Source organism: Pelodiscus sinensis, chromosome 3 (genome assembly GCF_049634645.1).
Source record: "Pelodiscus sinensis isolate JC-2024 chromosome 3, ASM4963464v1, whole genome shotgun sequence".
Lineage (NCBI taxonomy): Eukaryota > Metazoa > Chordata > Testudines > Trionychidae > Pelodiscus > Pelodiscus sinensis.
Window position 1 is genome coordinate 28,150,874 of NC_134713.1, and position 13,038 is coordinate 28,163,911.

At 40.8% G+C, this 13,038-nt stretch overlaps 1 protein-coding gene across 2 annotated transcripts in view; it reads right to left on the minus strand.

Annotated features, from left to right (window-relative positions):
- ASAP2 (ArfGAP with SH3 domain, ankyrin repeat and PH domain 2) overlaps positions 1 to 13,038 on the minus strand; it is a 180,548-nt gene that overhangs the window by 24,235 nt on the left and 143,275 nt on the right. For both annotated transcript variants that reach the window (XM_075923514.1, XM_075923513.1), the window contains exons 20-22: positions 12,662 to 12,729; positions 12,048 to 12,161; positions 2,760 to 3,015 (exon numbers count right to left, since the gene is read on the minus strand). In XM_075923514.1, coding sequence (XP_075779629.1) covers positions 2,760 to 3,015; positions 12,048 to 12,161; positions 12,662 to 12,729 — 438 coding nt within the window. The remainder of the gene's footprint in view (positions 1 to 2,759; positions 3,016 to 12,047; positions 12,162 to 12,661; positions 12,730 to 13,038) is intronic.

The window sequence follows — 13,038 nt, forward strand, 5'->3', positions numbered from 1 at the left end:
AAAGGGCAAAACAAACATTTTAATTATTCAGTCAAGAAGAAAAATAATATCCTCAGCTGGGTTCCCCCTTCTCAAAAGGTGTAGGCAGTCTTAAAAAACCCCACATGAAATCATGGTAACCATTTTATATTCTCAGCTAATTTCCAAGAAAAATTATACTTTTTGCAGGTTTTTATGATTACTCCTGTACCATGGGAGCTATTGTAGACTCATCATTTAATATACCAGAAAAGACCAATGGTGTATTAAGTCCTATAGCTTAACTTCATCCATGACATGATCCTTCCAAGGAGGTTGAGAAAACCATTCATGTATATGGTCAGTTGTGCAATGCTGTACTTTATGCTATCTTATTGTTCATTTATTGTTAATACAGTCAAAGCTGAGGATGAGTGTTCACTCTACACAGAGTACATGGACTATTTTACAAGGCAGATAAGAAATCAGTGCATGCACAAAGTCTGGCATATTTTAGTATAAAAGGCTGTAAGAATACGTGGAATGCTTTCTTGCATTACTATAGTTTTAGTCACTTTTGGCATTCAGGAAAGATAACACATGGCATTAGAAACTGAAATCCCTACCCACAGAACTATCACTGTATTTGCCAGTCTCTTCATCCTCTCCCATCTAGTCTTGATTGTACAGATTGGACCTCCCTTATCCAGCACCCTCAGGACCTGATCAGTCCCAAACAATGGGATTTGTTGGACCGGGGAGGTCTCTCCCCTTCGGGCCCATGCTAAACTGCTGCCCCTCCCCTCCAGTCTGCCCCACTACTGCCTGGTCACTCCCTGGGCTGGAACTCTCTAGCTCCTGCTGCTGCCAGGGCTGGAGCTGTGTGGCTGGGACTGGAGCTGCCTGTCTGCTGCCGGGGCTGGAGCTGGGCAGCTGGAGTCAGAGCTCCCTAGCTGCCGCCAGAGCTGGAGCTGTGCAGCCGGGGCCCAAGCTTTCTGGCTGCCACTGGGGCCAGAACTGCACAGCCACTGCTGGCCCGCTGCTACTGCCTAGCTGTTGGGATCAGATTCTGCCTCCTCCTTCTCCGGGCTCCCGGCTGAGTTGCTGGCTCCTGCTGCTGCACTCCTGCCCCGTGGCCAGACCTCCCCATCCCTGGACTCTGTGGTCCAGGAACATCTGAGTCTTGGTTAAGGGAGGTACAACCTAAGGATGTTAAGAAGCATATAACTGACTAATCATGTACAATCTGTATCGAGTACAGAGGCAGCAGGGGCTGGGAAAGCAAGTAATCATGACTACTCAACTACTCTTTTACGTCCATAGTACAACCTGTAACGTTAATTTTCTTATGTGAGCATTTGGCCCATACAAACAGAACTGAGGCCCACAATTTCACATAGGCCTTTGAAGAGAAAAATCAGCAGGGATCCTAGTTTTCCTTGATGAAACCCCCCCCCCCCCCCAAAAAAAACTCCAATTAAAAAGCATAAAAATCCATGGATTTCCATAATTAAAATGAAATGCTAAGCTTTAGTTGATATATTTACAATTTTTAAGCAAGTTCAAACCCTACCAGTGCCATCAAACATTGTAATAAAATAGAATTGAAATTTGTATTGCTTATATATACTAAATATTTCTATGTCTGTATTCTAGACTTTCAGAAAATTGTGTGTTTTTTTAATGCACAAGAACCCTGGAATGATCCAGTTACATTGCATAGTTCCTTTATTACTGTCAATGTTCCTGCTGTTTCAGTCTCATGTTTTTGTTTCTTTTCATTCAGTTTATGTTTAGCGCTTTCCATGAGTTCTTCAATTCTTTGCCTCCAAATGTAATCTACAACCTTGCTGCATATAGTACAGAATGGCACATTACGATCAATGTGAAATTTGTTCTTGCCAAACTCAATGACATAGTCTTTAGGGGCATTTTAAAAAGTTTTTGGCATGTTTTCATTATTTTAATTACTCACATCTGAAGGCTGAACTGAAACGTAAAATGCATAAAAACATGAATCGACATATGTCATTGTGTAACCTCAATACACCGGAAGCAGTTTATATGAGTATGTTTAACTATGTAAATTTAAAGCACATTCAAAAATCAATTATGAGAAGGGAAGATTGTGTGCACTGAATAAGTGCCATGGGTACTCTCAGTAAAATTTAGTTAATAAATACTGTTATTTTTTCACAAAATGTGAAAACGAAAGATTCTCTAACAGGATAGTTACGTTTTCATTGGTTACCAATTCCATAAAAATCCTAATTCCCCTCTTTATTTTATTTCCACACTTTCCATCACAGATTTATAAAGAGTGACTGTAATGTTAATCATTGCCTATTTTTCTTCATACTATCCTCAGCCCCTTTTAAGGAGCTAAATGGTTATGGAAGTTCAGTATAAATCAGACTGAGACATCTTTAGGAAATAAAAGTTTTAGAAGTTGGAGCACAAGCAAAAAGCAGTTGGTGAAATTGATCATCTGGGCTGTTACTCATTTCTTATAATGAGCTTGACCCCTATTGATTTTATTTATAGATCTATTATTTTCACACACATTCTGTATGATTCCCAAGATTCAATTCAAAATGTATTTTCCTTCACTAGTCCATACAATTAAAATCAAACTCAGAATATGTTGTGCAGATTCACTTCAAATTAAAAAACAAACCATCAGTAAATAGTTCTAATACCTACCTGTGCAACATAACTGTAAAACAAATCTTCAAAATGTAAGGAAAAAAAAAGTTATGATCCCATTTCTTCTAAAACACTATATTTTCCAGCGTTAGTACCTTTGCCAATATTCCTTGGCGGTAGGGGAGGTGCACTTGTAGTAACAGGTACTGCAGATTGAATGGGAGGTGGACTGCCACTAAGTATTGCTCCATAGGTTTCATTCTGTAATATACTAGGCATAAAACTTCTTTGTTTATCCTTGGCAATATTTGCTGCATCTCTTGCCAAACACGCTACATTAGGCTGAAGTTGGTTTGGTCCCAGCTGATAGAAACTGACAGGCCTGTCCTCTCTTCGATTAGGACTGGGTTGCTAAAAACAAAACAACAAAAGAAAAGAAAAATGCATTTGGAAATTACATTAGTTTGGTTAACTTATTCAGCAAGGCTTGAAATATTTACCCAATACTGGCTAGTCAGAGGACTATGCCTATCAACTCTTATGGCATCAATAGCTTTTCCCTCTCATTTCTATAATAGATGATGGTGCATCTTTTATTGCATTTTCCCTAATGTTTATGATCATCCTCATCACCACCACGACCACCTAGATGTATCATGTTAGCACCTAGAGGCCCCAAATGAGACTAGGGCCCCATTGTACTAGGCACTGTACAAATGCATGGTAAAAAGCAGTTCCTGTTCCAAAGCACTTACAATCTAAACAGACAAGACAAAGAAAGGGCAGGAGAGGAAACCCGTAGATGGAGGGAAGAAAAGACTTCCCCAAGATCATACAATAGGTAATTGTAGAGCCAGGAAAAGAACAATGGTTTCCTAAGTTCCAGTCCAATGTCCTAATCATACCACGTCTAATGTTTTTTTCTTTTCATTCTTTCATCTTGCAGCCCATTATCATATCTCTTTCCCAAACTTTACCCTTTCTTTTCTCCACTTTTTCCACCCTCTTCCTCCCACTCTCCCTCTACCTCCAAGAACATTCTTTTCTTTTCTAATGTATTTCATCACTCTTTTTTCTTGCCCATATCCATCAACTCTCACATATGGCTTAGAAATTCTACCCAACATGTAAGAGCTACTTGCCAGAGAGTGTTATATTAGATGAGGGGCTCTGCTGACCAGAGGCAACACATGAATGAAAAGCTATTTCCTAGCTTCATAAGCTCCTGGGATATGAGAAAATGCTGGGATTCCTACCAGTGTACTCTTCCTCTATCCTATTCTTTATATTAGGCCTCTTGTATTCATTTAGATGGAATAATATGGCTGATGGTCTTACCATAACCAAATTACTGTCCAACATTTTAAACAAAATCTGCGTTTGATATACAGAGACCTCAGCTCAGTTAGTACCATGGTAAATACATTACAATCCTTTTAACCTTTTATAAAAAGATGCAGAAGAAAGGGAAAAACACAGCATTTTAAAACATAATATTAAATATAGTTTTCATTTTAACAAAATCTCCCATTTTCTTTCCCTTTGGTTGGAAAGCCTTCAGTTAGAAGGGGAAAAAACCCCTCATTAGGATAGATCTGAAGATGGTCTTAAGTGGCCTTTCGGGGAAAAAAGATGAAGTTAACAGAGATGTTGTCAATTTTGCTGAAGTATCATGTTGTTTCCTAGAAGACCAAACAAAGCAAATATACACAAGAGGGGAAAGAAGAAAACAGCAAAGATAGAAAATGCAGCTTCTGTCTTTGGGGCTGACATTCATTTGCAGCCTCACTTCTGGAAAGACACAGGCACAGCCCATAGTCTTATCAGACACTGTGAGGCCTGGCTAACTTGTACCAACTGCTAGTTTTTTTATGGCATTGCTTTTAGTTGCCTTTTTATAGTCACAGGCTTATAGCAGTGTTGCAAATTATAGAGTTTTAGCCAGCAAAGTCAGACATTTATTAGAAAGAAAACAAAGATAGGAAAGAGAAGATATGAGATAGGGAAAGAAAAAGACAAACTGGTGCAATAGGTGAAGAGAAAAAAAATCTTACATCCCACGTGATGGTCAAGATTCAGCCGGAGCTGATGGGTGTGTTGATGTCATCTGCTTCTCTCTCTGGTCAAGACATCGTTCAGGATTGGGATTAAGCAGGTCTGGGGTCCCAGAAGATGGTGAAGCTCACTACTGTAGCTAATTTCCCCCCAAAGTACCTTTCTTTAAGGACCCCAAAAGGGAATGATATGTGGAATAGCCCATCCTCTAATTATTTTGTCCATCAATTAGGCATGGTTCCCAACACATTAATGTTGATTCTATACTTTTCTTGTGTAGTAATATATCCTAACACAGCCCGAGAGTTATATTAGTTGGCTTTTTAATTTGGAGTTAGTCAGTTTGTCTCCCTTACGTACCTTTTCTCTATAACATTTGTTGTTAGGGTACTGTGACCTTTTATAAACATACACTCATAAAATGTTCACAGTTGAGCTCACAATTAACATAAATATATAGGACCAAACATCACTACAGGGCCCATGTTGTAACTGTCTGGTAAATGTAGTGCTCCTCAGCCCTTACTGGCTATTAGAAAGACAAAAGGATATTTGCCAGGGAGAGTGAGGAGAATCTACCCTCTATCTGACCTTTGTTTTTAAGGTTTCCTTCCCTGCAAACACGTCCAGTATTTACCTCAACTGCTATTCATATTTGTACCTAGCATCTGAAGAGCAAAATTGACTAGGGTTCTGCACAGACACAATGATATTTACAAGTATTTGATCACTTTGCATTATCTCAAGGAAAGCTATGAAGAGGCTCTGTAGAAGCAATGAATTGGTCTGTCTTCAAAATCAGTGAAAGAATTGCAGTAGCTTCAGACTTTCCAGATGTGGAATGTTGTGCAACCATAAGAGCCAGAAAATTACCTTTTTTAAAAAGAAAGTGTATATAGTAGCTTATGATTCTCCAAGAAAGCTTAGTACTTCTATAAATGGATCTTTCAAGTCTTGTCTATCATAACTTGGAAAATCTTATTTCAATTCATAAGAATTTTGCCTGAAAACAGAAGTTGATTTCAGGCTGCTATAATTTATTTTGTCACAATTAAGGATGTAAGATCCCGTTAACTTGTTAAACATTATGTTTACCAGTTAACTGATTAAAGAGGGAGATGGCGGGGGGACAGAAGCACCCTCCCCCCCATCATAGCCAGGCTGAAGTGGCCATTCCACACCATGAACAAGGACGGCCCCAGCCAGCAGGAGCAGCCCCTGCCTGCGGTAGTGGGACTGGATTCGATCACCACGTACACGGGTTGCTCTGGTGGCCAGTCAGAGCAGCCCCTGTCTGTGTCACACCACTAAGGCTGGGCCCACCACCGACAGCTGGCTGGTCAGAGCAGCCCCTACCTGCAGCAAGATCCACGGGACTGGAGCAGCTACCCCCCGCCTGCAGTGAGGTCATTTAACCATTCACATCCCTAGTCACGATACAAGACAGCTGTGTATACCATTTTTAAAATTTTAAATCACAACTTTCTAAAGGTACAAAAGTTTCTTGACTTGCAGATGTTTGTTCCTATGTGATCAAAAGTTGTTCTAGAAATGATGGGATGTTCAGAAGTCAATGCTGTTGTGGGATAACCACTATTCTAATCATTACAAGAAACGTGAGCAGTTTGGACAAAAGAGTAGAGATTTAGAAAGTGCAGCAGAGTAGATTCCTTACTGATGTTCATGTACACAGTCTTTATTCCACTTCAAACAAAGGTGAAACTCCCTTGTTAAAAAATACTTCTAGAATTCTTTAGAAGTACTATCAGAGGGCTCATCACACACCTCACATTCTTATGCTGAAAATTACGCAGGCCTATGTAAAAACTCTACTTTATCTTTTAATCGTTCAATCATTAAAGATGAACAAGCACAACTACTACAGCATTAATCATCAAACTCTCATAAAGGAAGAATAACACTTTGCCTAAAAGCCCATGAATGTACCCAGCATGGTAACTCCCTTCAATAATACAAATCCCCCAATTTGGACTAGTAAAGTATAGTAGTAAAAGAATACTAGTTAAGTATTCCTGCATTTACGTCTGTAATAATACAGGGAAAAATTGTCAAAAGTGCCTAACTGACTTGGAACGCAAGATTCATTTTCAAACCTTCTAAGTCTCACCGAAACTTAGGTTCCTAGGTGACTAACACACTTTTGAAAATTTCATCTGTAAGCAAAAAGGGCATGAGTCCAAGTCTCTCACTGGCTCTCTTCAACTTACTAAACAGGAAGCAAGTCCAGTTAACTTGGTCCAGTTAAAAGGCGATGTGTGAGTTTGCCAAGAAGAGGGAGTGTTGATCAGCCTGTGCACATTATTAATATGTGCCCTAATTAGTTTGTCAAGTTTTCAAGGAAGTCATCTGTTTTGCTATGCTACTTTTTCCTATTGCAACAATCATAAAATAATAATTTGTAATTATTGTTCTCTAATAATACAGAACAATAGACAGAGTCATAGGTTCACAGGATTGGGTTGTAACATTCCAGAGATCAACAAGAGTAAAGATGTGCCTTAAAAATATGGTTAGATAAACACACAATTGCACAGATTGTTGGTATAAATAAAATGAGCCATTTAGCAACTGCATTCAAGCCAAGTAGGTATTTATACCCACAGTACTGTAGACACATATGCTGTTGTCCTCAGAATATAGAGAAGTTATTCACTTTGTGCAATAACAATTGTTCTTCGAGATGTGTGTCCCCGTGGGTACTCCACCGTTGGTGTCGGGCTTGTCCCAGCACCCCACATTGGAGACTTTCAAGCAGTCATCAGGCGGGCTGCACACACACAAGCAGAAAATGGAATTACCACCTTTGAAGAAGCACGCACAGCCTGGTTTTCCCTCTGTTTTTTCTCTGACACTCTCATGGCTGCTATTATTGCCCAAAGAAGTGGGGAGGAGGGCGGGTCGTGGAGCACCCGTGGGGGCATATCTCGAAGAACAATCGTTACTGCACAAAGTAAGTAACTTCTCTTTCTTCTTCAAGTGATGTCCCTGCGGGTGCTCCACCATTGGCGACTGTGTAGCAGTGACCATTTGAATGGACAGTGGACTTCAATTAATTGCTACAGATTGTGGGGAGGACCGCAGTGGCTACTACGGTATCTGTTGTGGAGCATGGTGGAATAGCATAGTGCTTCATGAATGTACAATTTGACAACTATGTCGCTGCTCTGTGTATTTCCTGGAATAAGACTCACTTTAGCAAAGCAGCCGATGTCACCATCACCCTGGTAAAATGGTCTTGGAATTGTTGGTAAAGACCTGTTCTGGAGCAAGTAACAGGTAGTAATGCATGATGTTATCAGCTTTGAAATGCACTGAGAAGACAGTGGTTGTCCCTTGGGCCTTTCAGTCAGGGATACCAGCAATTTCTGGGATAACCAAAAGGACTGACTTCTATCAAGATAGAAGGCAATTGCCCTAATGTCCAGGGTATGTAATGTGGCCTCTTCTCTGGAGCGGTACAGTTTTGGATAGAAGGTGGGAAGGACTATTGACTCATTGATATAGAATTCACACCCAACTTTGGGTAAAAAGATGGATGAGGCCACAGATAATCTTGTGCTTGTGAAAGGTCATGTATGGAGACGAAGCCGGGAGCACTGCAAGTTCGCTAATCCACCTTGCGGACATGACTGCGAGAAGAAATAGCATCTTCGTGGTGAGGAAGGTAAGTGATGGAAGTTGCTATTGGTTCTAAAGGTGTTTTTTTAAGTGAGTGGAAGACCAATCCTAGGTCCCACGTGGGAGGTATGGATGTATGCTGTGAGTGAATATTTTGTAGACCCTTCCAGAATCTCTTAGAGATAGGATGGGAAAATATGGAGAACCCATCAATGGGGGGATGGAAGGCCATAACGGCTGCTAAGTGCACTCGGAGTGATCAGAGCGATACATTTTGTTGTTTCAGGTGCATAATATATTCCAGTTTCAGGTGGAGATTTGGATTCCTGTGTGTGTGCACCACTGCGTAACGCAATGCCATTTGTACAGGTAAGTCTTGTATGTTGTTTGCCTCCTGCTGTGCAGCAGTACGTTTCTCACTTGCTGGGAGCACTGCTGCTCCGCTTCCGAGAACCAGATAGGTACCATGCCATGAGTGTAGCATTCGCCGTTGCGGATGAAGTATTGAGTCCTTGATCTGGGAGAGAAGTTCCGGATGGTTTGGAAGCGGGCAGGGAGGTCGCAGAGACAGTTGACAAAGACACGGGAACGATGTTTACAGAGGCCACGCTGGAGCTATTAGAATTCCTCATTCTCCGTCTTCCTGTATTTTTCAGAGGACCCTGGGAATGAGGGGGATAAGGAGGAAAGGCATATAGTGAACAGGTCCCCCAAGAAAGGAGCATTGCATCTCCCAGGGAGTCATATCCTATGCCAGCTCTTGAACAGTATTGGGGGCATTTGGAGTTCTGTCTGGTCACAAAGAGGACTATCTGTGGTATACCCCAACGTTGGAAGAGCTTGTGGGTGACGTGATCATGCAGCTCCCACTCATGCTCTTTGAGGATGTTGCAGTTTAGGGTGTCTGCCATAATATTCTTGTCCCCAGGTAAGTATGCTGCTGTGATGGTTATGTTGTGGTGGATAATCCAATTCCACAGCTTGATTGCCTCTGCGTATAACAACTGGGGTCTCGCACCCCCTTGGCGATTGATGTACAACATAGTAGTCATGTTGTCAGTGAGGATATGCACTGAAGAGCCCTGGATGTGTGGGAGAAAGTCCTTGCACTCATTGTGAACTGCTCAAAGTTTGACCAGGTTTAGGTGAAGTTTGGACTCATCTTTGAACCACTACCCTTGCACAATCTGTTGTTGGAAGCGTGCATCCCAGTCTATCAGCAAGGAGTCCGTAGTAATCTGTTTGGATGGTTGCTCATGATGGAAGAGAACCCCGTTGTGTAGGTTCTGCACCTGGGTCCACCATCGGTAAAGACCCATAGAGGAGGTGAGACATGGCGGCTGGATGGCATGTATACTAAAGAAATCCAATGTGGAAACACTGAAAGTGCAGCCTGGCATGCGGAACTATGTATGTGGTGGCTGCCATGTGTCCCATAAGCTTAAGGCAAGTTCGGATGGGTATGGTTGGGCTGGTGGTAATGATAGTGACGAGGTTTTTTATGTTGTTGAAATGGTGATTGGGCAGATAGGCTTGTGCTATTATTCAATCTATGCGAGTCTATGAACTTCAGAGATTGGTTAGGGTATAGTGTGGATTTCTGCTCGTTGATAATGAAGCCTAGCGACTGAAGAAAGGCCTTGTAAACTTGATCATGCCTCTCATGGCATGTTGTGAGGGGCCCTTGATAAGGCAGTCGTCCAGATAGGAGAATACTGTAATGCCTTTGCATCTGAGATGTGCTGCGGCCACTGCGAGGGTCTTGGAAAAGACTCTGGGGGCAGAAGAGAGTCAGAATGGGAAGACTCTGTACTGGAAGTGATGTGAAGCTACCACAAATCATAGGAAATGCATGTGTGAGAGATGTATTATGATGTGAAAATATGCATCTTGAAGATCGAGGGCTGCGAACTAGTCCCCTCTGTCCAGTGCTGGAATTGTAGTGGTGAGAGTAATCATTCTGAATTGCTGCTTGTGAAGGTACTTGTTTATTTGCCGCAGGTCCAAGATGGGCCTCCAACCCCTTGACCTTTTCTCGGTGAGAAAATAGCCAGAATAAAAAACCTCTCCCTTCGATTCTTTTTGGGACTCATTCTACGTCTCTTATATTGATGAGATATTGCACCTCTTGGCAGAGCGGTGTGTCGTGAGGGGGTCCCTGAAGAGGGATGGAGAGGGTAAGCAGGTTGCGGGGATCGAACAGTATTTCTCAACATTTTTTATTAAGTACCCCTTTAAAAAAAATTATAAGTATCCCCAGTACCTACAGTTTTCAGACACACACTTTTTTTCCCCTACCATTTGCAACACATTTGTTTAAACAACTTAATTGTAGCCGGATGGGTAATGAAATTTTGGGGTGTAAAAAGTACAAAAATAATAAAGCGCTGTAAAACAAACAAAAATTCAGTTTCCCCAAATTTCAGTTGTGTTGACATACCCTCCAGACTTCTCTCGAGTACCCCATAGGATACCTATACCACTGGTTGAGAAACACTGGGATAGAATATCCACGGCTGATGATTTCTAGTACCCACCGAAGTGTGGTGATTGGTGCCTATTGATTGTAATAAGGGTGCAAGTGGTGGTGAAATATGTTGGACTTGCCAGGTACTGGAGCAGAAGGGAGATGAAGCAGACCCTCGATGAAATTCTCAAACTTGCTGCCTAGAGATGAGAGTCGTGGAAGAGCCGTTGTTAAGGGGATCTTCTACAGTGGTTTTGAGGTTGGAAGCGACTCTGTTCAAAAGGCTGGTACTGCTGTTGTCTAGTAAAAGCCATGTCCCATGTCCCTGGCAAGGTGTGTAGTGCTTGCTCTAGAAGGGTGGAGTGTACATCCCCAATGTGCACAAAATAGTACATGAATCTGCTACAGTGCAAGGCCTCGTTAGTACCGGTAGCAAACAATTTGGTTTTATCAAGTGGCAGGTAATCTACTTTGGCCTGGTGGTCCTTAGGGACTCCTGCTGCTTGCAGCCAAGATGCATGTGTCATTACCACAGATGCTGCAGTAGACCTAGCTGCAGTATCTGCAGCATCTAGGGCCATTTGTAGCTCTGTCTGGGACATAGTGTATCCCAGCTGATCAACCCATTATGAAATGTGACTTAGTCACTCCCCTTAATCACTCGGATACTTCTGAAAATTTTACACTAAAACCACCAATACCACCAGTTCAGAATATGGAAAGGAAAATATACATTTTACAAAAGGGCTAAAGTCCCAATCCTGCAAAAAACAATGGACATGCTTAATTTAATGCACAGTATTAGTCCCACTGAAGTGAAATGCAAAATCAGAGCCACTGATCTCAGACATTTTAAAAAGTATGTGAAGATTCTATAATGAATCACTTTATCTTTTGAAGGTACCTTTCCTATCCTTGATGATGGCTTCTTCTACGTGTTCCATAAACACAAAAACTTTTGATTTACTGAAACAAACTGTATTGTGTTCTGCACTGACTATCACTAAAATGCCATCTTTGGGAAGAGGAGGAGTCATCATATGCTTCAACTGCCCCCCTTTTCATCACAAAGGCACCACTCAATTGTTTTATATAATTCAGGAAGTAATAACAATAATTCAAGGAAATAATCTAGAAATAAAATCACTTAATTCCATAATGAAATTTCTTTTGATTTTTCTGCACCCTTACCTATGGAAACAATGTAACATTTTATCTAAAACATACAAATATCTTTAAAAGACACATTTGTAAATTCAAATATATAGTGTCAGGCACAAACCTGCAACTTTTCATCCACATCATCATCACTTTCATCCAGATCTTCATGGTGTAATCGCCATTCATATTCAACGTGAACATGAGAATTAAATCTTCCAGATAATGCTTGAGTAAGCTAAGGAAACACAATAGTCTGTTATCGACAATAAACTCCTTGAACGAATGTAAAAATCATTATGTTTATACTTTTAAAGTGTAGAGATTATGTCTTTTAAAACAGAGATTAGTGTTTCAGAAGGTTATTGGATAGGCAAACTTGAAGACTGAAATCTTGTGTGTATCCACAAAGTAAATAAACCAGATGCAGCTTGGCCTTTCACGATGTAACACTGCCCCTTAACCATGTTACAGAATGAGAGGGTAACTCGGGCCACATTTGCTTCAATTATTGGCTTCTCTGTAGAGACTGCCAAACAAAGGAGTTAACTGGTATGGCAATTCTTATATGTACACTCCTATCAAGGAGGTACTGGACTGATTTCATACATTTGTTTCTTACAGGACACTGAAGAGATGCTGCTGGTATTTCTATGTTAAAAATACTCAGTGAATACCTACTATGAATTATTAAAAGTTCAAAAAAATTAATTTGTAAAAAGATACAAAAAAACTTACCAACTCTTCACAGTGTGTATGTTTTAAACGTTTAGCTATATCAAGTGGTGTCTCTCCAGCTTCGTTGGCTATAATTCAGTAAAAAGACAAAGTCACATTACTATGTGTAACAGGTGATACGAACACATTATTAAACCTGAGTTAAACCTATAGTTATGTAATCACAGAATCATAGAAATGTAGGACTAGCAGAGACTTAGAGGCAGGACCAAGTATACCTAGAATATCTCTCACAGGTGCCTAACTTAGTCTTTAAAATCTCCTGGGATGGGGATTCGACAACCTCCCTGGAAGCATATTTCAGTACTTAACCATCTGTATAACAAGAAATATTTTCCTAATATCTAACCTAAATCTTCCTTACTGTAGATTAAGAC